The sequence below is a fragment of the Falco biarmicus genome, chromosome 4, assembly GCF_023638135.1.
Source record: "Falco biarmicus isolate bFalBia1 chromosome 4, bFalBia1.pri, whole genome shotgun sequence".
In the NCBI taxonomy this organism is placed as follows: Eukaryota; Metazoa; Chordata; class Aves; order Falconiformes; family Falconidae; genus Falco; species Falco biarmicus.
In genome coordinates, this window is record NC_079291.1 from 58,812,727 (window position 1) to 58,838,109 (window position 25,383).

The window sequence follows — 25,383 nt, forward strand, 5'->3', positions numbered from 1 at the left end:
TTTCTCTCTCTCTGTCAGGCCATTAGTCATAAAGAATGCCTGTTATTATTTGTAACTGAATCAACCTGTTGGCTTAAAGTGCTTAAAAATAGTCATATACTCAAGTGTGTTAAACAATATGGGCTTTAAGCACTTCAGACGCAGAGGTGAGCAGGCTAGGAGGGGGTCTGTGAAATCACCCACTCCAACTTCTTCAATAGCTATTCATTTTGATTCATCCAGAATATGTTCTGTCTCAGTAATCAGTCATTTCTGATGGAAAACTCAACTCGCCGCACGTGGTTTTATTGCATCCAGTGATTACACACACTGCATGAAAAACTGCACTACTTCCCAGCCCATGTTTGCCTGCGTTCTTCTTCTTCTCAGGCTTTTTTTACTGCTAGGCGCAAGAGGCCTTCTTACAAGTTGTAGTTTTTCACGTTAGTTTTCTTGAGCCTTGTGACCTTCTGTCTCTGCATTCCCACACTTTGTCCTTCCCTTTCCTTCTGCTGCTGGAGAACTCCCTGTGAAACACAGTAGCCAAAACAGCAAACCCAGTGGAAGGATTGAACTGAAGACTTCAGTTGTCATTTCAGTTGATTTTTTAATGTTTTTATGGATAGGTTTTGACATAGTTCCATTACTGTAGTATCTGGATAGCATAATGTGGAACCACTCACATTTCCAGCCCAGCTGAAGACAAAGAAGCCGAAAGTTTGATATAAATAAAGATCAGGTTTTACGGTTTGAATTCAGGCTGGCTTTTCCTGAGCTCTGCAAATTTGCCTTTGCTGAGGATTCAGCCAAGGGAGACTAGATCATTTATCTTTTTCTTTTTGCATTCCACTAAGACAATCAAATTCCAACAAAAAAATTCTTTGCAAAGGAGGGTGGGACTTTTAGGAATTGTGAATCTACACATATCTCATTTTCAGTGTGAAAAGTTGGGTTGTTTTCACATAAGCTTCCTTAGGCCAAATTAATGACCGCTACAGGCCCCTAAATGAACTTTATATGTGGAAATTAAAGACAGAGACATTTTCTTTTCCAGCGCACCCCCATCCAAGGCTACTCATAACCATATTCTCTGCCTTGTGTGGGAGTGTCCTGATATGCAGGCTGTTGGAGAGATGGAGGAGTAGAAGCCTTTTGGTGCACTCTGTAAAAGTGAAATGAATATTAGAGACTCAGCCCTTCCACTGGGTTACATCCTCTGGGAAAGACATCTCTCACCTATGGAGAGGAGGGATGAGCTCTTCTTGGCAGCCCAGACCAGCATCTGCTGAACTCTGGCTGACTGGCTTAGGGGAAAGAGCCTGGCAGAAATCTGTCTGAAGACAATGTGAAACTTTCCCTTGACTTGAACGGGAACTCAGTCAGTTCCCAAAATGTGTAAATACGTCAGCTGACACTTTTTCAGTAGCTCAGCCCATTCCTGCAGAATTGTACCCCATCCACGGCGTTCAATGGGACCATCCAGGTGCAGAGGTGCTGCCTGAGATGACGAAGTGCTTTACAGTCTGTCTTGCCATGGAAAGGAGGCCCGATGTGAAATAAGGTTCACCTTGTTTTGTTCATCTGTGTAGAGTGAAGGGGACCCTCAATCTTCCCAACTAATAGGTAGCAGCCACATGAGGTTTGCATCCCAAGGAGCAGCACAAGAAGCAAAGGAAAAGTCAGTGCTCATGTGAAGTGTAAGTTTCTCAGTGTGCTCTTCCACTTGTGTCTGATCTGAACCACCTCACCCTGTCTACAAATTCCTGTGAAACCCAGCCAAGTGATTCCTGTTGGCTTCAGGAGATGGGTGTTGCAATGGACTGGATTCATTTCTTCTCTCTGAGCTTTTTGACAGCATTTGGTTTCTACATAAGATTCTTCTGAAGATCTCTGTGATGTTGCTGTCACAACACAAACTTAACACACCCATCTCCTTGGTCTACATGTTTACCATGAGGTTAGATAAAGAGATTTGAATCTGTCAAACACCTTCTGTGGAATATGATCCCCATAGCTGCTGATATTTCCATATCTGTTGATCACTGCTACAATCCGATTTTTACAGCAAAACAAATGACAGAGGAGAAGAAAAAAAAACAACAAAAAAACCCAAAACAACAAACCCACAAACCTAGAGAAAGGTCCTGTAAGTGATAGAAAGAAGTGAAGAACAACCAAAAGAAAGCAGGGGGAAGGAATGGAGGCATTATATGCTTGCAAATTCTCTTTTAAATGTCATATTAACACTTCAAGTTTCACTTCACCAAAGGTATTGAGGCACTTCTAGAAAGGGCCAGAAAACGGAGACAAGACGGGAAGAGGAGACAAAGAGGCTACAGCTACATTACTTAATTAGCAGAGGCCCTAACACTGAAAATTTCACCCAAAAGTAAAAAGTAAAAATAAAAAAATAATGCCTCAACTATGCTTTCAAAAATCAGTGCCAGAGTTAAATTAAGGATTTAGCAGCAACTTTAGTGAATGAAGAGTGTGTGAAGTAACGAGAAGCTGTAAGTAGGAGGTTTGGAATGTTAACAGCCCATGGCCAGTAGTAGCCATGAGGACAGGAAATAGAATAACCATCCACCTCGACTGTTTTATGTTCTTGTGTGGATTTTGGAATTGTCCAGAGATACCCCATCCAGGAACATGTTAAATCATCATCTCTTCTAGAACAGAAGAGTTCTTTATCTGCCGAAGCCCTCACTGACATGTATGAAGTAGGCCTAAGTCATCTGTGTGCCATAGGAAGAGGGATGGAACGCAGATGAGTTGCTGTGGAGCTGATGGCAACCAGTAACCTCCTTCTGTGTTGGTGAGACAGCAGTTTGTGGCTGCCCCACTGGAAGCCTTGGTTACTGCACTGTATCCTGCACAGGGACTCAACCACAGTTGGGGCTGGCAGTAGCAAGTAAAGAATAAAAGGGATTGGGAAGAAGGGTTGTGGTATTGAGAGGCGAAGCTCTGCTGAATGGATGTGGGATGGGAAGGAAACATGGGCTTCAGGTCTGAGTTGAGGAAGAAAGAAACATGCAATGATGGAGAGTGAAGGAAACACTGAGTGTCAGAGAAGCTAAAGGTGAAACATCATCATTTTGGGGAAGAGAGGCAATGAATGGTAGTGGGGAATGAAGCTAGGCACTTTGGTGCTGGAAGCGTGCGAGGCTAGGAAGTGAGGAAGGTTTGTGCCGCGGCATTGGGATTCTGCTTTAGAGAGATGGGATTTGCAGTAGAAGGTGGGAGAGGCAGAGGATGGGGCTGTATTTCAGCTATGAGTTGGCCAATGTAGGCATCCCTACACAGAAGAGAAACAGGATATTCACTGACTTGTAACACAACAGAATCAGCAGCAACAGAGGAAGAGTGTGATGGGAGCTCTGGCTGGGCTCCCTCCCTGACAGCTGGCCACAGGTCAGGCCCACAAAGGATGGATGAAGTGATCCATTCCTCCAAGGAGAAATGTAGTGGAATGAAGTTGGGTTAATTAGCATGGATAATATACAGCTGTGGGCTGGCTTCATGGGCGGTGGGTTGGCTGATGTAGATAAGGTGCAGCTGTGGCTGGTTAAGCTAAGGGGTTGAGAGCCAATGAAGAGAGAGCAGCCGAGGAAGAAGCAGAGGGAGGAAGAAACAAGAGAGGAGAGAGCATGTGTTCTGGATGAGGCAAGATGAGGAGAAGGCAGCAGAGGGACTGTATGAAGAGTATGCTGGTATGACATGGTAAATGACCTTGTTGCAGCATGATAATTTGGAGAGGGTTGTGTCAGAGAAAGTATCAGATCTTGGGTTATGCCCCTTCTGCTCCTTGGACTGCTCATATCAGGCAACCCTTGAGAGGGCTGAGACTATGGACACCAACCTCTAACATAGTTTTACACATTTTTGCTTGGATGAGTTGTCTCCTTGTCTTCTCCTTTGCTCCTGAAAATAACCCAGGAGTGAAGACTGTGGAAGAGCTCTGGAGCAGGAACTTTCTTTGCGTAAGTGACTGTCGTGCTTGACACAGTGGTGCCCCAGTCACAGGCTAGCACCTTAGGGCAATGCAGTATTGCCCATAATGAGAGAAAATGTGGTAAGTGTGAGGAAGGGCTGTATTATCACCTTCTCCCTCTAGTTTCTGCCTTGTGGTTGACTTCCCTTATCAATGAGGATGTGTTCAGAAGTGCTATTATTTTGTGGCTGATGAGCAATAAATAGGGACAGTTACCCCATTTACCAAGATAATTCTATTTTTACATCTCAACTCAACTCTGAGTCATCTGACGCAGAGACTACACCAGCTAGAGCTAAACACCACCTTGGAAATACTCACAAGGCTGCCCCCAGTATTTGAACGAGCATGCCTAAGAGGCAAAATAGAAAGGCCACGTCCCTCAAAGACTGACAGTTACATAAACCCTGTTAAAATCAGTGGAAGAGAAATGCTTAAATAGCCTTGAGGATCACAGTCATAAGGCTTTAGCTCGCTTCTTACGTGAGGAAAAGCAGACACAATTGCCTGAATTCAACAGGTAGCATTGTATTTGAAGAAGCCTGCATGGGAAGTGGGCAAGGTGTAAAGCGCAGTCATGTGGACCACGTTTTTTGTTGGTGTAAACTGGTACAGCTCCATTTACTTTAATACAGTTCTGCAAGCACAGGGTCTGACCCTGCTGTGCTTTACTGTGTTGCAAGCACATAAAATAGAGGTTGTCTCATCTAACTTCCATATTAGCAGAGACAAACTTTTAGATTTGCCTTGCCAGTTTCAACTGGTTTTCAGCTGGCATTGAAGAGGTGGAAAAGCAAAGAGAGGCCAAGACTATCTCCTGGGACTTTGGGATCCATGTAGGTTGAGCTATTGCTAGAGAAATTACACTTTAGCCAGAAAAGTAATACTCTATCCAGGTTCAGTAGTGGCCCAGCTTTAGTGCAAGTGGAAGTGGTGGCACGGGAGAGATGAAAATTGAGCCAAATAGCTTCTTCCTAATGTCTCCATCCTTCCATAGCCTTGATGGGAGCAGGCAAGACTTAACTTGCTGAAGCAGTATGTGTGTGCATGTGTATGGCTGTACGGCACAGCTCATCAGTTTAGAAATAGCGTTTCTGCTTTATGAAAGCAGTAACAAATCAACAAGCTCAGACACAAATCCAGGTTATAATGGCTTAATAAATTGCCCAGTGACAGCTGACATGGAGTAAGTATTGCAGCGTGTGCTCTTAGGCAATGATGGGTGCATGAAAATGTAATGTATTATGACCTAGAGGAAAGCAGGTTAAGATGAATGGAATTAATTTGTTATTGCCAAGGCTTAAGAACACTCTTGCATAATGTTTCTGGGGCACCAGTGATGCAGAGCAGCATGTTAACAGGGAAAATGTGTGTTTGAGGCCTCTTATCCCTGTGCCTGAGATAGATGGTGACCATGAATGCAGTTACATTGATCGATCTGCCGTACTTTTTATAGGGTTGACTTACAGTTGAAGCCACTAAGGACAGCAGGAGCTGAAGTGTCCATCATCAAGACATGAATTTATTTTTCTCATGAAGGTTTTTTTTTGGGGGGAAATTCCTGATAGATGAGAAATTGCTTTAAGTGAGGCTTTGGACTTGACAACTTAGGCCCTCACAACCTGAAGGCTATATGCCTCAAACATAAGCCACTTTGGATCAAGATGGCATGTTAAGTATCTCTTTAGTCAAATTCCTTTATTCATAGTTAGTGTGAAGTCAATACCCAAAATTTCCATGCATCTTCCAAGAAAATTTTCAGACCCGTCCACTAGTGTAGCAGTTTATCATTTGAGGTTACTTGCGTTTGTCAGACTCCAGGATAGGAAGGGAAGGAAGGAGTCAAAGGCACCCAATTGATTTAGGAGGAGATTTCTTGTTTGAAGGGACCTCAGTTCCCTTCATGTTTGAACATAAACCTTGTGGGACTTTTTTATTGCTAACCTGTTTGAATCTAGTCTACAACTGCATTAGAGTGAGGGAAGAAATAAATGTGATGGCTTTTTGCCAGGTAGTCTGGTTTGTTTGGCTTTAATTTGTTGTTTCTTTCATTACACAAAAGGTTGAGTGTGGTACAGGTAAATTAACACTTTTTGTTTTCCTTTTCCCTGTTTGTTGGGGGTTTTTTGGTGGTTTTTTTTGCTCAGCAAATTGGTTTGACCTAAAGGCTCATTTCTGGAGGAACAGAATCACCCACTAAGAAGCTGGTTTGTTTCTGTCAACAATTTCCATTGACATCATGCTGAATTTCTGCAAATTTGGCAATGACAAAGCCCCTGCTGACTTCAACAGGGCATCGTGCTCCCCTGTTGAAGTCAGCAGGGGCTTTGCCATTGGCCTCTGTAGGGTCAAACCTACAGCCAGATTGTCTCTGCAGAGGACTAGGCACAGTAGTAGAAGGCTGAGATAATGAATTGATACTCACGATTTTCAGCTTGCCAAGCCAACATCTGGATATGTCTTTTCTGCTGCAGTTTCTCTTGCAGGAGTGTGGATGTGGCAAGCTTTTCCACTCTCCTGTCAAAGCCAACTTATTGAACAGATAATATGTAAAAGCCAATAGCCTTGAGCATAGGAATGAGACAAGAAATAGTCTGAGGCTATAAATACACAACATTATATCTTAGCCACCTCTTCCAGAGAAGTCCAAGCCAGGATCAACAGTCACTACTGAAAAGCCACCTCTCTTTTCTCTGAAAGTGACTTGTAAGAGGTTGCTGTAGCCTGTAGTAGCAACAAATCCCCTGCTTGAGTGGGCAAGAGAAGTTTTCTTTTTGTTTCCAGTAAAGAATTCTGGCTAAGACAACATCTTTCTAGCCAGTTGAATACCTTCACCTTTCCTTTCTTAACAGAGGCAGTAATACCCAGGCCAGGACAGTATTTTGACTCCTCCCATCAACATTTTTTTTCTTTCAGAAAGTAACCAACCTTTTAAGAAATAAGTCTTATTCCTTATAAGTCTTAAGAAAGACATTGGGGTGCTGGTGCACATCCAAAGAAGAGCAACAAAGACAGTGAAGTGTCTAGAGAACAAATCTTGTGAGGAGCAGCTGAGGGAACTGTGGGGGTTCAGCCTGGAGAGAAGGGGGCTCAGGGGAGACCTCCTCACTCTGCAGCTGCCTGACAGGTGGGGGTCAGTCTCTGCTCCCAGGTAACAAGCAATAGGACAAGAGGAAACGGCCTCTAGTTGCTCCAGCAGAAGTTTAGATTGGATATTAGGAAAATAAATTTCACTGAAAGGGCTGTCAAGCACTGGAACAACTTTCCAGGGAAGTGGTGGAGTCACCATCCCTGGAGATTTTTAAACGACATGTGGACGTGGCACTTACTTAGGGTCATGGTTTAGTAGTGAACTTGGTAGCATCAGGTTAACAGTTGGACTGGATGATCTTAAAGGTCTTTTCCAACCTAAATGATTTGATGATTCTATAAAATAACATAAAAGTTAAAAGCTGAGAGAAATACTCCATGAAAAACAACAACATATATTTGGAACCTAGAGTCTCTCCTGACATCTCTCTGCAACATGCACAGAAATTAATGGACAATGCATAGTTGTCAACAGTGCTGTACAATATTTAGGTTATAAATTGATTGGGAATTTGTCAGTTGTATGAATTCCAATCCATGATAGCAAGATGGGGAATTAATCATACCGTGTGATCTTACAAGCAGAGCAATTACTTGGTTATTGCATCATCATTAGAAATTACATTATACTTTAACTAAGGTGGGTATCTCAACAAAAGAACTGGGGTGAGATTCAATCTGGTTTAGGCATGTGGCATGGGAATCAGTTCAAGTCTGAGACTCCTAAATTTAGTCATGAGTATGAGATTGCTGTCAAAAATGGCACTGTAGTTACAGAGACGTAGGATTAGGCCAGTGCCTGTGCTTGGAGACTTAATTTCATCATCCCCAAAGCAGGCAGTGCTTCTCAGTGCTACCCCATCTTCCAAGTGTGCCCCAGCACCAGGATCATGACTGGGATCTATTAAAAGCTTTTAAATAAGATCAAGGAAGCCTCTTGACCAGGCTGGGGAGAAGAGCAGCTGTTGCTGTGGGCAAGTACAGCATGAGTCACTCAGCAGCTAACCCTTCAGATAGGGCATGTCTTCTGGGCAACGTAAAAGAAAAGTGCTGGATAAATCTGTCACTGAGAAAATGAGTTTTCATCTGTCTTCTGTTGAAGAGGCCTGCAGAAATCTCTGTGTAAATCTCTTCCTCCTGCATCAGTGGTGGTAGCCCAGGTAAAAGCACCTAAGTAGTTTAAAGGAAATTTTTAGACCTCCAGGTTTCATGATTGATTGAGGCAAATCTGAGCCCACACTTTTGCCAAAAGCACTGGGGATGGGCTAAAGGCACTGTCCCAACTTTGTAAATAAGCCATAGCTTCAATGCAGCCATCCAGAAAGGATTCCCCAATGTTCAATCCCCAAATCAAATCCATGTTTGAAGAGCATGTGGTTGAGATGCAGCAAAACTGCTCCCTTCAACCTCATGTCTCGCCTGTGAGCTGCTGAATTAGGGCCAGACACTTACAGAAAGAGACCATAAAAGAACTCGGTAGACCCGATGGAGCTGGGTACACTCACACCTGCAAATCCCCACTGGTGCAGACACACCAAGGCTTGGGGCAAAAGAAAGGAGGTCCGCCAATGTCACACAGCCGTATGCACACAATAGCAGGGAGAAACAAGGAGTGTGGGTGTGCCATGGGGAAGGTGCTGCTGCATCCTCAGCCCTTGTCAGCTCAGCTCTGCATGACCTTCCCTCCTTGGGAGATAGCTGCCTGCTCTACCTCCACCTTCCGCCATCACCACCCTGCAGCAAGTCTCTGCTTAGTCCATCTGCCTCACAGGAGGAAGCTGATGTGTGTATAAATTGATTAGCGGGAGCCGTTGAGGGCCCCCAGTGTAACATACTGGTGGGTGCAAGGGGAGGGCCAAATTGATTTTGAGTGATCAGTGGGGACGAGTCCCTCTCCAAAACATGTGGTGTTGAGAAAACACTTTCCTTGCTTCTCGTTTTAACCAATGTTTCATAGCAACTGTTCCCAGCAGAAGAGGGGAGTGGGGAGGAGGGAAGTGTGAGCTTGTCACTGGTGCAAATCAATTATTGCTCTGAATTCAACATACTGCATGTCCAGGGCACCAGGGACGAGCTGCTAACCAGCAAGGGCTAGATGCTCCTGCTGTTGCTCCAGTAAGTGCAGGGTATTACCCGAGCAGACTCATGGAAGGCAAGGCGGCTATTGCCAAATCAACATCTCGGGGATGCCGAGACAGTGTGGATGTGAGTGATGATGGTCCACTGCAGCAGGACCTGGATGCATCACATGGTGGGGCAATGGCCAGGGCAGACATACTTCTTTGGGCGGCTGATTTCTACCTTCAGGTGTTTTGCAGTGGGTTTGGCTGCTAAGTGTCAAGAGAGAAATTTCCCATTTTTTTGTTTTTATAAGATGACTGTTTCCATTACCTGTGCTGCAGTGAAATCTTTGCGCAGCAAGTTACTGTGTTTAATTATTCATTTCCTGAAGAAAAACAATCCTCCTTCCCTTCTCAAATCTCTCCCCTTCCAATGCAATCAATTCAGTCCATGCTTTTTAGCGTTTACCCTGCATCTCCTTCTTATCCATTGTTTTTAAAATACATATCCCAGGCCTCCTTCTACTGAGTATTCACAATTCTTTGTGGACTTGGCTTTCTTCAAACCTCTGTCTCAAACTCCTTCAGTTTTTGCAGTATCTACCAGGCCATGGAGTGATTGCAGTTGGACTTTGCTTTCAAGGGCTAAATAACACAGATATTTTATTTTAGTTTAATTTAATTTATTTTGTTTTATTTTATTTTATTTTTAGTCCTGGGGAATCAGTTTGTTCAAGTCAGAGGCTTCATTTTTTGGGGTTTAGGGAGCCAGGTAATACTTGCAGGCAGCCCCATTGAGAATGCAGGGGGGACCATGATGCCCAAGTCACTCAGAGTGTAATTCCTCGAGATGCTGACCTCAGTGCCAAAAACAGCCTAAGAAATTCCCACCCGTTCTTATTTACTCTCCAGTGCAGCTCACTTACATCGCGCTGAACCACATGTTTGTTGGCTGCAGCACAAGCCAGTCACTGAGCTGGTCTCAGTTCAAAGTAGCGCCTTTTTGGAGGGTTTTTCTGAACCAGCACAATGGTTTGCTTCACAGCTCAGCCCCATGAACCCGCACCTGGCAGAGCAGAGAGGCAGGTGCCTGCACATCAGGGCAGGACCTTCTGGCATCCCCTCTGCCACTAAGCCAGCTTCTCACAGGTGTACATCGAAAACCTACAGAGAGCAGCACCGTGCTGGTGAGGATCATGCTCCAGCGTATCGGTTTGTCACTGCTCAGCAGGGTTCCAAGCTTGAGCTCCAGGCTCACACAATCAAACAGCATCCAGAGCTGAGCTGGCTCTCTCAAGGATGCGCACTGCGCTCTCCATGCAGGGGTTATTGTGTGTCAAGCATGTCTACCCCAAGCAAGCTTGGTAGGGCCTTTAGCTTTTTGCTGCAGAGCTCATTCCATAAGGGCTTCAGATGCTGCAAAAAGCAATCCCAGAGACACATGCAGAGCAAGGTTTATTGGTCATTCAGCGTGTTTGCTATGGAAGCATGCTGCAGTTCACTGCTGTCCGTTTCTTCTCTTCCAGGTAGGCTGCAAAGCCATGATGGTTTTCTTCCAGTACTGCGTCATGGCCAACTTCTTCTGGCTCTTGGTGGAGGGGTTGTATCTTCACACCCTGTTGGTCATCTCCTTCTTTTCAGAGAGGAAGTACTTTTGGTGGTACATCTTGATTGGCTGGGGTACGCATCTTCTCAAAACTGAATGCCAAGAGGTGATCCTGACAGGCATTTTTAACAGCAATTTAATCCACAAACCCAGGGGTCAGACGGGGCAGAGATGTAGTACACAGGTTACCTCGTTGCCAAGAATTGTTAGGGCAACCAGGAGCAAGATCAAGTGATGGCCAGAGGTGTTTAACAGCATTCGCCTAAATCTTCAAAGGTATTTAAGAACTTCAGTTGTGCTAGGTTAATTGATAGCTGAGCACTTCAGTGTCATTAAGGACTGTGGTCCTGAAACTCGTCACCTTTATAGTCACTTAGTCTTTTGATCCTGACTGGGGTCCCAAATTGGATACCATGCATTGACCTTAAATTGTAAGGATGGATCCCAGCAAAGCAGCACTCCTGGACGGAACCAAACACTGCAGTCCATCCTTCTCTCCTTGTCTTACTGAATTCAGGCCAGCTAGCTATCCTGAGACCCCATCACCTGTGTGCTAATGTTGATAACCTTCTGCTTACTGTATTCATGATTTCTCCAGTGTTAATGTGAATCTAGTTCCAAACACACAGATAAAACAAAATAAAGTGAGAAAATGCCAAGGAGGACAGAATTAAACTGTTCAAAAAGTAACTCAGAGCTGAACTGCTAACTTAGGCAAATTAATCCTACCAGATCAACCTCTCCTCTTTCTCCTAAAAGGAAAGGGAAATCTCTTTTCCCCTTTAAGCCATTTAGCTAAAGATTTATGCTTAAGTAAGCAAAATGGCTTTCATTGCACGCTCTTGATAGCTGAAACTGAGAAATAATTAGAGCGGGGAAGAATCTTGAAAAGAAAAGAAAAAATAAAATTGTGTCACATACAGGGGTATGCCTGGACTCAGGATCTGATCTGTTAGCTGTAGAGTAACTTCCATTGAAAGTGACAGGAGTTACGCCTGGTTTCACACTGCAGAGAGACAATTCTCCATGCTGTAAGATGACGTTAGCAGGCCTGGTTTCAGATGCAGTTAATCAGGTCAGACCTTCTTTAAACCTGCCTTGTGCATAGGTACCCTTTCCTTCAGCACAGTAGAGCTGGGAGAATTTAAAGAAAATGTGTGAAGCCAATTATTTTAAATTAGAGGAAATCTCTTGCACTTGTATTCCGAGGTTGCTTAGGTGAGGAAGGGCAATCCAAGAAAATTACAGGTGCTTGAAGGATCTTTTGGCCTTTCAGTCATCCATCATTTTCAAGAGCGTCAGTGATGGACCTGGAATGGATGATGCAAGAATTAATAATTTGGATATACTCATTACAGTTCTTACTCATTTTATTACCATAGCACTCAGAAATCACAGGTAATCAACAACACGCAACGCTATGACTAATGCCAAACAAAGTGACGTGGTTCTCACAGTATTTCCAGTCTAAATCTAATAAAAGACAAGAGACACCAGAAGGATGCAACAAGACCACTCTAGTCAGGCAGAAGATCATGGTGTGAGGAGCAGAGGCAGGTTCATCTGGCCAGCTACAGACTCCTTTACAGTCAGTGGAGACTCAGGCAATACAGACAGCCAAGGGTGTCCCAGCGCATATTTCTTGTCCTAAAGCAAACATCTGAAGTAGCTCAGATGACCTGTCTGTTAGAAGTACATATTTCTCGTCGTTGATGCTAAAGTGAGCCTGTGGTGACAGGCTTGGATACAGGTGTCCACATTGTAGATGTCTCAGGTGATTCCTATTCTTTGCATTTCACCGTCAGAAGTTTGGATGGGTTTTTTTGTAGGCACTGCAACAGGGAGGTAAATCGGCTGGGGAGCAGTTACAGGAAACTCACCTTACATGGCCAGTGGGAGAGAAGGGCAACATGTTGCTTGTTTGGCCATTGAAAACATGAAGCATTTGCCCACTCTTGAGGGAAGGCGTGACCCCAGTCACTTAGGAGAGATGGGGGCAGGGGGAGAGCAGCTCTGGAAATACTGATAATGATTTCTGACAGTAACACCATCTCTTCTCTTGTCAGGTGCCCCCTCTGTGTTCATCACTGCTTGGACTATTGTCAGGATTTACTTTTTCGATGTTGGGTAAGCCTGTGGACTCAGTTATCTTTCCTTTATAATTCCTCCTTCCTTTCTTTCCAAGGAAGGCCCAGTTTTAGCAGCCCAGTCATCCCACCCTAACCCCAACAGTAGGTGGAGCAGAGCTTTTCCCCCACCACCAGGAACCGGGAAGGACTCCAAGGTCTCCCTGAGGACACACAGTTTATGTCAGCTTAGGCCAACCACCCACCTTCTTTGTTTCTCAGTCCCTTGATCAGGATATTTGCAGGGAATTTTTGCACAGACCCTGATGGTCACATTTGGCCCGGTGGTCCTGTGCGTAACAAAGATGCCAGCTGAGCAGCAGCCCCGTGCTCAGCATGGAGCTTTGCATCCTGCAGAATTGACCCTAAATATGCTCATGCAGCAGATATTTAATAAACACATCCATTGTTCACTCTACCACAGGAAAAGTTTAAAACTCTTTTTTTTTTTTTTTTTTTTTTTTCCCCCAGGCAGATCTTGGGATCTGTTCTTCATCCTCTTTAACATGGCAGCAGCCTTTGATATTTTATATAAGAAGCAGTTAGAATACAGCTAAGGAAATGAAGCAGATACCAGAGCTATCCAAGGATATATGCAAGTAAATAGGATCTGATCTTGCAGTCCTCCCTCATGCTTTTATTGAAGCAGTCAAACTATAGTAATTGGAAAGGCTTTTATGAGAAAACACTCCAGAGAGTTACAGAATCAGGTGCTTATTATGTACTCACTGTGCTTGCCCTCGCTTCTTGCATTTGCAGCATATGGTTAACTCCATTTTCTCCCCATGCATTTTCCCTCTCCAAATGTGTCCTGATTTGTCCTTACTTCAGTAAGAGAAGCAGCTCATATTTCTCATTGCATTTTTGATTTATAGCTATGCTAACACGTTTCCTGAGGGCTACTGACTTCTTTTATGGTTTCACTCTATCTGCATAAAACTGACCTTATTTACTCTGGTTAATAAACAGCTTCTACGATGAGATAGAGACCAAAGGATTTAACCAGTCTGGATACCAATTCTTCTTACTATATATTCCCACTCAGCTCCAGCAATTCTTAATAGAAATACAGACTTCATTGCATTTTCTGGAGGCTTTAAAGCTCCACATTTTTGTGCCAAGTAAAACAAAGTGTGAATTTACAGGATATGCTAACAACTAACATAGATATTTTTTTGTATACTAAAATTGCCTACAGAGAAAAATGACAGGAAATTAATCCAGATTAAATAAAGCCTAATTATGTAAAATTGTTTAAACAACATAAAGCCTCTATTTAAACATTCTAACTCCAAATTAAAGTGACCTTCATTCAGACTGCCTGAATTTATTTTAAAAATGAAGTGCACTCGACATAATTAGGGCCACTTTAATTCTAAATGAAAGGGCAGCATGCATCTGACTAAGTATAAGCATCTGTATGTGAGCAATTCGCTCTAGTCTCCTTTTATAGCTAGTGGAGATTTAGGCACTGCAGTCTGTGGAGTGCGAGTCTTTTCATCCTAAAGTTGATGCCTAAAATAGGTCTCGGGAACTGTGCCCTAAAAGTGCCTCTCTTCATCTGCTGTTACCTGCGCCGTCAACATTTTGATTCAGATGAGCTGAATGCGGGTGAAATTGTCTACAGTAGGTTCCAGTAATCTATTTCTAATGTGAATGCAGACCAATTTTTATTAATGCTCTCCTAAAAATATACCTTCTATCACCTGGCTCTTGTGAGATCTGCAGATAAATGTGTCCCAAGCAATATTAATCATTTCCACATCATTCCTATCCTGCCATTTCCTTGTTGGCTTTAAGATAGAGTTCCAGATGACCTAGGTGAGTGGTGTGGTTGGCAGGCAATGCTGAGGTCAGGGTGAAATCAATCACACCCTGGAGCCCATGGACCTTTCTGACTAGATCCATAGCTCAGGTGTAGTTAGCTAGATTTAGTCAGACTAATCCCACCATAGGCTGTCATCTGTTTCGGAGGGGCACGGCTGGTCTTGTTTCTGACGGTGCCAGTTGCTCTGTGCTTAACAAAACCCCCATCCATGGTGGTGGATAGCACTGGAGGCCTCACAAATCTGTGGCTTTGGCAGCATTTCCTTGTCGCAGACCTCAGTGCAGGGGAAATTAAGCAAATCACCATCCTCCCCTGCATTCATCCAGACTTATCCTCCAGCCCATTCCATTACCAAGGGGAAAAGAGCACACAGCATTATGTCAGGGGCCACCGCGACCTACCCATGCTCAAAGCCACTGCACAGCAAGTCTTTAGCCTTTCCCAGTTCACGGACACCAGGTTTAGTCCTCTCCACATAGCACAGCTATCTTCAGCATCTAGGGAAACCAAGTACCTGAGAAGGTTGCATAGCTGCTTGCTTGCTTTGCTTATGTTTCAAGTCTGGTTTTGTTTCTTTTTAGGTGCTGGGAGGAAATAGTGGAATCCCCATTCTGGTGGATCATTAAAACTCCTATTTTGGTGTCTATTTTGGTAAAGTATCAGCACATTCTGCTGGCTGCAAAGCCGTCTTTAATACTAAGTTGGGGGGGTGGAGGGGTGTTGAGAAGTGTTCTGTAAATGTCCATGGAAAATGCACTGACAGGTAAAATCCCACTGTATATTGAATGTCTGTCTTAGGATGAGGAAGTTCACCTTCCAGATAAGCATCTTTACCTTTTAGCATTGATCATGGGAAGAGTTTGAGTGACTAGGCAACCAAGGTGGAGCTCATTTGATTGAACTTTGACCACCTGCTTCTCATTTAGTCATTCTGGGCACTCCGGTGCAGTAGCTACGGGTGTGTGTAGCCAGAGGAGGTTGAGGAATGTAGTTAGAGATCCAGGAAGGGCTCATCTTGTCTAATGAATCAGTGAATGTCTAAATTAGATCAGATGAATGCTGCCACGGATGGTTTTGCTTCTTTGAGTTGACCATATGCAGAGCCCAGGATGACTTGTTCAGAGGTAGATGTCAGCACTAAAGTAAAATGGGATTAGTGCTACCATAATTTTTTACCTAAATAAAAAGAGGTTAGATTAATTCCCACAGATATTTGCTTCTTGTTATAGCATCCAGTTCAAGTTGGATTCCAGTTATGTGTTTTTAAAGTAAGTTCTTGAGAAGCTTGGCTAATTTCCAGATAAACCAACAGAAGTAGTTAACTGCTTACTTCTCTGGATATGATCAATTTGGACTACAGAAACCATGACACTTCCGAGGAACTTGTGAGTCCTTCCATCCTTTTTGAATATTACATGTTTCCTCTGTCAGATATCCAGGAAAAACTTAAAACTAAATGAACTTGAGTTAAACTTCACTTTGAGTTTTCTTAAACGAAGCAAGTATGTGGGAAGGGAAGAAAAATAAATGCAACAGAAATCAAACCAAATATATCTCTTTTAAAAAGAAATCTTTTCTTAGACATACATTCTTCTTATTCCACGTATATTATGACCTTTACAGGAAGACTTTTTGTTCTGTAGCAGTTGTCATACAGGGATTCCAAACTGAAACCGTTTGAATAATTACGTCTTACTCTGTTCACCTCACTGAAAAGCAATACCATACTTGGATGACACATCTCAAAATATTTATATCATCATAGAAAGGTATAGCTATTATTTTCGGTTTCCCGAGAAAACCTTTTGGTCAAGAAATATACCCTATTCTCCTTGAATCAATGAGCCTGTATTTTCTTGTGGCCGATAAATCATTTGCTCATTGCCAAACAAAACTTACCTAGCAATTTCTGATTTTCCTTCTGCAGATGTCATATAAATCTGTCACAAAGGAAGGGCATGATCACTGCTATCTCATGAGCAGCAGGTTTCTTCAGGGAGGAATGCAACATTTTCTCCATACCCGTGGGAATAAAGCATAGATCTCAATGGAGGGAAGAAATACATATATAAGATATATAAGATATTTAGCACTGGGAACAGATCCAGAGCATAATCAAAGGATTATACTCAGTTGAAAAATAAACTAAACAACTTCTCCAGTGGCCTGATAGCCGTATCTTCTACTTTGCAGTGCTAAGGCTGTACTAAGCCTGTAAGTCACACCCCACCTGACTCACCACTGCCCTGGGTCCTTCTTTGCTCTTGACCACTACGAGCCAACACACTCAGTATTTACTGCTCCAGTCTTCAGTGCTTCAGCTTCTGTGCTATCAATGCTCATTAGAGTAATTGCTCTATAAAATACTGTTTTAGACTGATGAATTTTACTTGCCACCAAATCAGACACAAAACATTTTTATAAGCAAACACTTACAAATAGAAACTATGATAATTGGCATGGGCTGGATAAAAAGTGATTAAGCAACGCACCATAACCAAGAACTACAATTAATTTCCAGTCATTCACTGCCTTTGAAAAAGGAGTGTCTAATTGAGAGTGCTTCAGTCTATTTTATTCACCTTTTGTTGAGATAAATGTAAGAATTGCTGGAGGAAGTTTTACAACCTCTTTTTGCAGGAGATCAGATTGGCTGGTTAACACGATCCCTTCCAGCCACTGAGTCTCTAGAAATCAGAACCACTTGCACACTCACTAACCATGAAAGGATAAAGAAAGATTGTGTGCCAAATTAATACTAAACAGAGTCCATAGAAGTCTGTCATCGCTTTTCTATCATATACGTTGCATGAATGGCAGCATGATGTGATGGGTAGGACCTTAAAAGCAAGTAGATACGCATTCAGTTCACGCCATCTGCTACATACCGTTAGGAAACTGCCATTCCTAGCTCTGCACCTTTGCTATTAAATAGGATTAACATTGCTTGAGGATGTTGGTGGAGCACTTTGGGATTTTTTGCGTGAAAATCACCATCTCAAATCTAGGTCCTAGCTAGACTCCTCTGGCCTAATGTCCTGGGAGAGAATGTTTTCTGCTGTGTGGGTGAGGTGTATCCCTTGCTGTACGAGGTCTCCAGCTTCTCTCCGGAGAAGACATGCCCAACAGCATTGAGCAGAGGCCCGCTTGAGTGGATACTGCTTTGTGCTTTGTTTTGGTTTCCGTGGCTCACCGCCTCAGCCTTTGACATGCTCAGCAGCCGGTCCCATGCCACCGTCTCCCGAGGGCTTTGACGTCCGTCGCTCCGCTAACTTCCAAGGCTCTTTTCCCACCCTGTCGTCGGCACTCCCCCACGCAGCAGGACGTCGTGCATAGCTGTGCTCTATGGGTTTGACATCATCATACTTGGGATGTATGACACGAAGTCCCAAGCAGGCTGATGTCAGGCCCAAGATGGCTGCCATCCTGTGTCGGTTTACTATGTGCTCCCAGAGCGGGGTTCTCTGCTCATGGCTTTTTAACAACAGCTTGCTCCATGGCAAAACTACTGCAGTGAAAGGAATTCTCCTCTAATGATGGGCTCTTTTCACTGGAGAAAAATACTAATTTTTTCTTTCTCTCTCTTGTTTCCTTTCTGTCCATCCCAACAGGTGAACTTCATCCTCTTCATTTGCATCATTCGTATCTTAGTTCAGAAGTTGCATTCCCCAGATGTTGGACACAATGAAACCAGCCAATATTCGTAAGTCCCAGACTTTTTCAACCTTATCATACAGATTTTGGGAAACCTGTTCGGCTGTTAATTCTTTATTGCTTCCGTCTGCACTGATTAGAATCAAGGATTTGTTAATTGATTAGAGCTGATCAGAAATCAGGGAATGGGGCTTTTGCTAAAAGCTGGGCATGTTTTATGGCAGTTTGAACAGACAGGTGAGAAGGCTTTCTCCTGGGATTAACAATGAAGTGAGAGCAACAGTAACGATCATGAAACAAAGGTGGTTTTGGCTTTGGATATTCAAAATTTCTCAGATTCTGAAGGCAGAGGGACCCTGATGGAGATCAAAGAGTAGCTGTCTGCAGTATACAGGCCTTTGTTTTTTTCTGAACTAGTTACTCTCCACTCTCTTTTTCAAAGAAAGAGAGTTCTGGAAAATTAGTACATTCAGTAGAATCTATGGCAATTTTTCCTTACCCATAAGCAGACCCCTCAACTAGATTGGAATGATTCAGCACACTTCTCTGTTGAGAAGTAGCACTGTCGCGGAAGTTTTGCTTGACATAATGCTTTTATTCCATGGAATAAGGTTGACCTTAATGGGGCTTTTTGTAATTAACAACATGCAAGTGTGATCAGTATCCATCTCAGTGGCCAAGGCTGGTCTTAGCTGCAGTATTTTAAAAGTACAAGAAATCTATCTGTCTGCATGGATTTATTTTGGCTTCAATGCAAGTAAAAGAAAAGTTCAGACCAGCTTATTTTTCATTCTTGCCACTGTCCTGGCTCAGCATTTCAACTATCCTGGATATTATTAAATGTTTCCTAGAAAAGAACTGAAAAGAAAACAGCCCAGTGTCTACATGGTCACTGCTCATAAATCTTTGTCTTTGGAAGGAGCTGGGTACTTAGGTGCCCTGAAGAATCTGAGCTCAGTTCATCTTTCTGCAAGATGGAAGACAATATCAATATGGTCCTTAAATACTGACCAGCCATGACACTGAGTCTTTCTCTCTAAGGATGGTAAATTCTGCATTTCATCCACCTCGAGAGATTCTCAGATTTATGAAATGAAATTCCAGTATTTGACCTTAAGTTCTCCCTGCAGCAGCCAAAGCCAATTACCTTTTTCTGTCATCACAACACATCAACATCACCAGACTCCGTGCTTTGTATCACTTCCCTTTATGTATTTCCAATTGGGCATTGTATCTTTGTACCCCCAGGATTGCAACAGTTTTGGCCAGGTACATAGATTAAATCAGCATATTGAAATATGTTCCAGTACGAAGCAGCAGCCCGGAGCATTTGGCTCCCATTCATCTCAGTAGAAATTCTGCCAGCACGTATTGGAAGGGTTATGCCCAGATTACCTCAGAGGTCACGCTGATCTTTGGGTTCAGGGTTTTTTTACTTCACATTTTCCAATGAAGCGGGAGCTGCCAGGAAAACTCTCTTTGCCTTGTAAACAAACACAGCACAGCCGGGCAGTAAGTAACACAAACTTCCCCGCACTGGCCTGCCAAACAGGAGGTACTGCTGAAGTATAAATGATCTTCACATCTACAGTTCCTCACCTTCCATCTCCACCTGGAAAAAGATCTCATGTCCATTAGGGCATGAATCAGGTGCAGCTGGCCACCAGCCAGAGTCTCTGGGGCATCAGGGAGTCTCTGTTGACTGTATTGACTGCACTGGGACATGAGACACCACACTTGCCTACGGAAAGGAATATTGAGTGTCCCAGCCTGAAGGCTGGATCCCATCAAGGGGACTTCTCAGTGTGGTCCTAAGTTTTTAACATTTAGACCGTTCTCTGTAGAGACACTGCGGGTCCAGACCCTTTTATAAATGCCATTAGGTATCTGTTCTGCAATTGTAGGTACCTGGATCCTTTTACGTGCCATTCTCTTATTACCTGAAATACAGCTGCTAGCTCCAGGGGGTTTGCCTGCAGGACCTAAGAGATCTTAGCAAAACACTGCTGCTAATGATGTGTGTGGGCTCCTCCTGCCAAATCTCAGATAAATGTGTTTTAAACTAACAGCATCAGGGATGTCACATTTGCATTTCTCCCTCATCTTATTTATTTTGTGTTGTTTATTTATAAAAAAATAACATGTTGACATGTTGACAGTATTGTTCAATTCCAACTGGTTTCAGTTTAGCTGCAGGCTGGAAGTTCAGGTGCGCTGCTGACTCACTCATTAGTGCCACAGACAGTGAACTGGGCTTTAATGTATTGCAAACTGTGAAAACAAGTCTCCCAAAACAGTTTTCTGGAAATGACAGAGACAAGCGCAAGAGCGGGACAACAATATTTCAGGCCAATAGAAGTTGTTTTCTGCAGCAGAAATCTTGAGCACAATTCACCTCTTTCTATTCTGTACGTGTTCGTAGATCAATATTATCGTCAAAGTTTTCTGAGTAACTTTTCCATCATGTGTTCAAGGAGCATGACTCTTACCCGCTCCCAAGGAGAGGAGCGGGTTCGGTGCAGGCTCGTGGTGCTGTGTTATCACTAAATTGTTCCTGTTCCCATGTCTGTGTGTCAGAGAGAGTATTTCTAAGAAATGCACCCTGTGCGGGGAGTGCACATAATGATTTTTTTGAGAAGCCGTGACTCCCAGCAGGTACCTTATCCAGCTTTGGTCAATCTCCCAAGCAGTTCTGCCTCCTGTACAGCTAGGCTGTACCTTCCTGAGAGAAATTACACCATGACTGGGGAAGATGATTTTCCTCATTGCAGTCTTTAGGGGAGGGAGACTTTTAAATATCACAGCGCCCTTGCCTTGAAGCCAAACTGAGATGTAAAACATCAGTCGATATTCTGGGGAAGCTCAGTGCTGGGAACCAGAGACTGGTTTGGGGTGTTGTGCAGACTGGAGGAAGGGGCTCCTAAGGTTGGCTTTTATGCTCTTTTCATTGCCACAGCCTAGCTAGGAGGAAAAATGCTATAACTGAGGCCCCAGTGTTGCCTGCAGTGATAAGATAAAAATTTCTAACCCACTGGAGGTTGCAAACAGTGTCCCTGTGGATATGGTACACAAAGGTAGCATTGTATCAATCTCCTCTAGGTTGACTGTTCCTGAAACACTTCGGAGAGAGATCTCTGCGAAGCCAGGGCTGATATTCACTGAAGTGCAATCTGCTTAGAAAATGAGTTGCTTTCTCGTGTGGCAAGAGCTGGTGGGATTAGGGCTGGGTCATATTAATGTGGGTCACACTGGCCAGAGCTACTTCTAAGAGCAAGGAACATGGTACCCTGATGGTCACCAGTGACAGTGGCAGTCCTCTGGCAGAGCAAGCCACCTAAGAGGACGCAGATTTTGGATCTACTCACTATGAGCAGGGATGTGCCTGCTAGTGAGGGGTGTGGTGGGAAAGGCAAATTCCTGGAAAATTTCTCAGCTTCCTACAGGCACTCATTTTGCCTGGAATGAGTTGCCCCCAGCTGCCTTTCAGCCAGGAGGTATTCCCTGGGGAACCACAGCCTCCAACCACAGCCTTAATGTCAAGCTGCCTTTGGGCCAGGACCAGGCAAAGCTGGAAGGGTCTGCTGGGAGATACGGTGATGAGCATCATCTGCATAAAGCTGGCACGTCAGCCTTCCCAGTGGGCTTGTGCAGATGGCAAATAAATGAAGATGATCTGAGGGGACTGAGTCTAATGAGACTTTGGAGGTGAAGGGCTTGCAGATGGGATTCCCAACATCCCAGCCCTAGCTTCAGTTCCTCCAGAAGCCTCTGAAAGAAGGTGATACAGGAGGATGAGAGTGACCTGGGGAGCCAAAACCCCCATAAGCATCCTTAGGCTCTTGGTTTCATTTTCTTTCCTTAAGCTATATTTTAATAATGATTATATTTAATAAATTATCATTTCTTCCTAATTAGACCTCTGATTACCCAGCCTAATGCCATTGAGCACTAATACTGTTCATCTCCCTCCTTTGGAGATGTTCATTGTGCAATAGCCTGTCATTATTCTGAGCTAAACATACCATTTTTCTCCCAGAAGCTGTAATTTTCAGAAATCCCAAGCAAACAAAGACAGTGCTAGATGATGATTTAGCTTGTAGAAATGAAAAAAGATCTCTGGTGGGAGGGGAAGAAGAGGGAAGGGAGAAAGAAATGCCTCCATTGAAGTTACTAGGAATAAAGATGTCACATTTTATGTTGTCACCACATCTGAAATCACCAGCCATCTGCAGTCTGCGGGCCAAGGAGAAGTGATCTAGAGCTGATCAGTCTGCCTTAGCTGGAGGCACATATATATCTATGAGAGCTGTTAACAAGGAGGAAAGCAAGCCTGTGGAAATGCTCCCAGCGTGGTCCTGGGTTGGTTTGAAATGCCTTACAGTGCCTGTGACCTGCTGAGAGTCCACTTCCAGGTGTCACTGCAGCCCAGCCCAGGCCATCAGAGGGATCCTGGGGAGGTTAGGCTGTGAGGGGCTATCTCAGCACCCTCCATTTCACTGTACCAGACACTCCTTCCCTCTGGGCAAGGGCAGCCTCCCGATGGACCCTGTCTCCGTCCTCGCTGGAGGCTGCTGTTGAAAGGCTGGCTGTTCCCAGGACCTCGGGGTAAGTGGCCCGTATCAGGTCTCCTAAGGGTAAACAAAGGCGCTTAACATGCATGATACTGGCTACACCATCATGATCCAGGCAATCAGCAAATATGTACTGCAGCAAATTAAAGTTGCACAGGGCTCAGCTGCAGGATTTCTCATCGGCTTACCCTTTAGCTCCTCTTCCCTCTCCCCTTATGACTCATGTTTGTCTTTCCGACAGGAGGCTGGCCAAGTCCACCTTGCTGCTGATCCCTCTCTTTGGCATTCACTACATCATGTTTGCTTTCTTCCCTGACAATTTCAAAGCAGAAGTTAAGCTGGTCTTTGAGCTCGTGGTTGGGTCGTTCCAGGTAAGCCACCAGTCAGTCATCGGGTCTGTCGGCAGGGAGAAGTGTAACAAGCTTGATGAGGGAATAAGCAAACACATGGGCTGGGTTTTTCCTGGATTTACCCAATACTGCTCTTACACCTTGGGGGAAAAAGCTACTCACTCCAGCTTGGTCAGGGTGGAAGATAATGTTATATTTTGCCTCCTGGAATTCGAGAAGGAGATTCTGTCTCCTCATTTTAGGCACCTGAATAGAAAATGTACCTCTACAAGTTATTCGCTCTGGCTTTTATTATACTTGAGGGAGAAACATGAGCACCTCAGTTCAGTTTGTATATTACTGACATGGTGTAAGATGAGATAAATCACCCTTGGGAGGAGTGTCTTTCTGTCCATTAACAGGAACCTAGTCTGTCTTCAGCCAGTTGACTTGCATGAACTTTCTCCTCTGTTAATAAGTCCAGGTCCTGCCTGTAGATCCTGCGCAAGCAGGATTCCAGTTCATTGGCATAGGAGGCAGGTTCCCCATGAGGATGGATAATAGGGCAGTCCTCACATTAATCTGTAGGAAGCCCTGATAAAGTGCTTCTTAGACCCTCCCATACGCTTCACTTCAGTCAGTTCCAGTGCTGGGCTGCTAACCTTGGCCCTGCTGTTGCATGAAAAGAAGCAGTTATTTATGTATTTCATCCCATTGCATCCATCCATTAATCAGCTCTAGCCACTTTGTGTTCTCACAGCCTGCCAACAGGACCTGTGTGTCACCACGTCCCATGCACATGTCAGTAGCATGCTTTGTTCAGTGGTGAATGAGTTAACGTCCCTGCCTAAACCATGTCACTTCACATCTGGCATCTCTCCTGTGAGAAATAAATGGCTCTGTGCTCACTGCCTCTCTTTAATGTTTGCAGCCATAAGGGCTAGGGAGAAGTTTGGTTTATTTTTTTTCAGTGGAAGCTTTGATTCTCAAAAACAAGGTGTCACTGCAGGGGAAGTGGGAAAGGAACAATTTAGCCCTGTACCCAAGATCATTCTGACCTTGATGATGTACTTGTGAGCATGCTTAGATCTCCCCAGTTTCAGCTGACAAGACCAAGCAGGAAAGCTGGGTCTGGTATCTCATCCAGATGCCTCTAACACCCCGGGGTGAGTGACCAAGTTACCCGTTTATTGCCGAGCTGACTGCTGATGGCTTTAAACACCAGCCTGGAGCAATCTTTGAACTCACACCCATACATCTGCTGCCAGGTACCTTAACCAGTCTTCCCCGGCTCCTTTTATAGGGAAAATGCAATCAAGTGGTTTCAAAGGAGCATCTTAGCAGTCCCCCAGCAGTGTACCCTTTCTCCAAGGCTGCAGTGAGTTTGAGAGGTGCTAAAAGCCTGTTCTCTCCTTTCCCCTAGGGATTTGTGGTGGCTGTTCTGTACTGTTTTCTCAATGGGGAGGTAAGATCGACAGTGTTGTTTGGTTGATGTTTGCAGCTAAGGCAAACAATGCTTGTGGAGAATGTTTGAGAAGTATCCCATTCCTGACGTTACCATACCGGGGGGGGGAAGCATCCAAGTCTAATTGCTCACTCCAGAAAAACAACTCAATCATTTGCCTTCCAGTTTCCAGCACAATTAATAAATATATTAGGACTTCCATGCACACTGTAGTATTGCTGCTGCTGAGTCCATCCTTTACTCACAAGACAGAATCAGCAGGACTCCCCTATGACCTTGTATAAATCTTGATCCAAAAGAACCACCTTCAGCAGGGAAGGATAAAGCCCGTCTTCCAAGCCCTACTCATGCTTAGCGCCTCAATGAATCCCCTACACAATCAGGCCCACTGCCAAGATGGAGGCTCGTTAGTGCAGTGATATTTTTGTACCATGCTCCATCTGCCCATAAGAAATTCAGCAGAGACTGATTAAACCTATATCACAAAGGCTAGCAGGTAGGTGTGAGCAGCTAAAAACTTGGAGCTGCTGTCAGCTGGAGTACTTTCAGCCCAATAAACTGAGCACGGGCAAGAAAGAAACAGCTGTGATTTGGGCTTGTGTTCCAGCTTCCTAGGGAGAGGAAGAGTGTCTGGAATCACAATTTGCTCTCTTACAGCTCTGATGCTGCTTTCAGCCATGGTGA

The 25,383-nt window shown here is 44.1% G+C and overlaps 1 protein-coding gene across 2 annotated transcripts in view; it reads left to right on the forward strand.

Annotated features, from left to right (window-relative positions):
* LOC130147874 (vasoactive intestinal polypeptide receptor) overlaps positions 1 to 25,383 on the forward strand; it is a 116,041-nt gene that overhangs the window by 83,988 nt on the left and 6,670 nt on the right. For both annotated transcript variants that reach the window (XM_056335670.1, XM_056335671.1), the window contains exons 7-12: positions 10,647 to 10,800; positions 12,793 to 12,853; positions 15,262 to 15,331; positions 18,292 to 18,383; positions 23,147 to 23,276; positions 24,658 to 24,699. In XM_056335670.1, the coding sequence (XP_056191645.1) occupies positions 10,647 to 10,800; positions 12,793 to 12,853; positions 15,262 to 15,331; positions 18,292 to 18,383; positions 23,147 to 23,276; positions 24,658 to 24,699 (549 nt within the window). The remainder of the gene's footprint in view (positions 1 to 10,646; positions 10,801 to 12,792; positions 12,854 to 15,261; positions 15,332 to 18,291; positions 18,384 to 23,146; positions 23,277 to 24,657; positions 24,700 to 25,383) is intronic.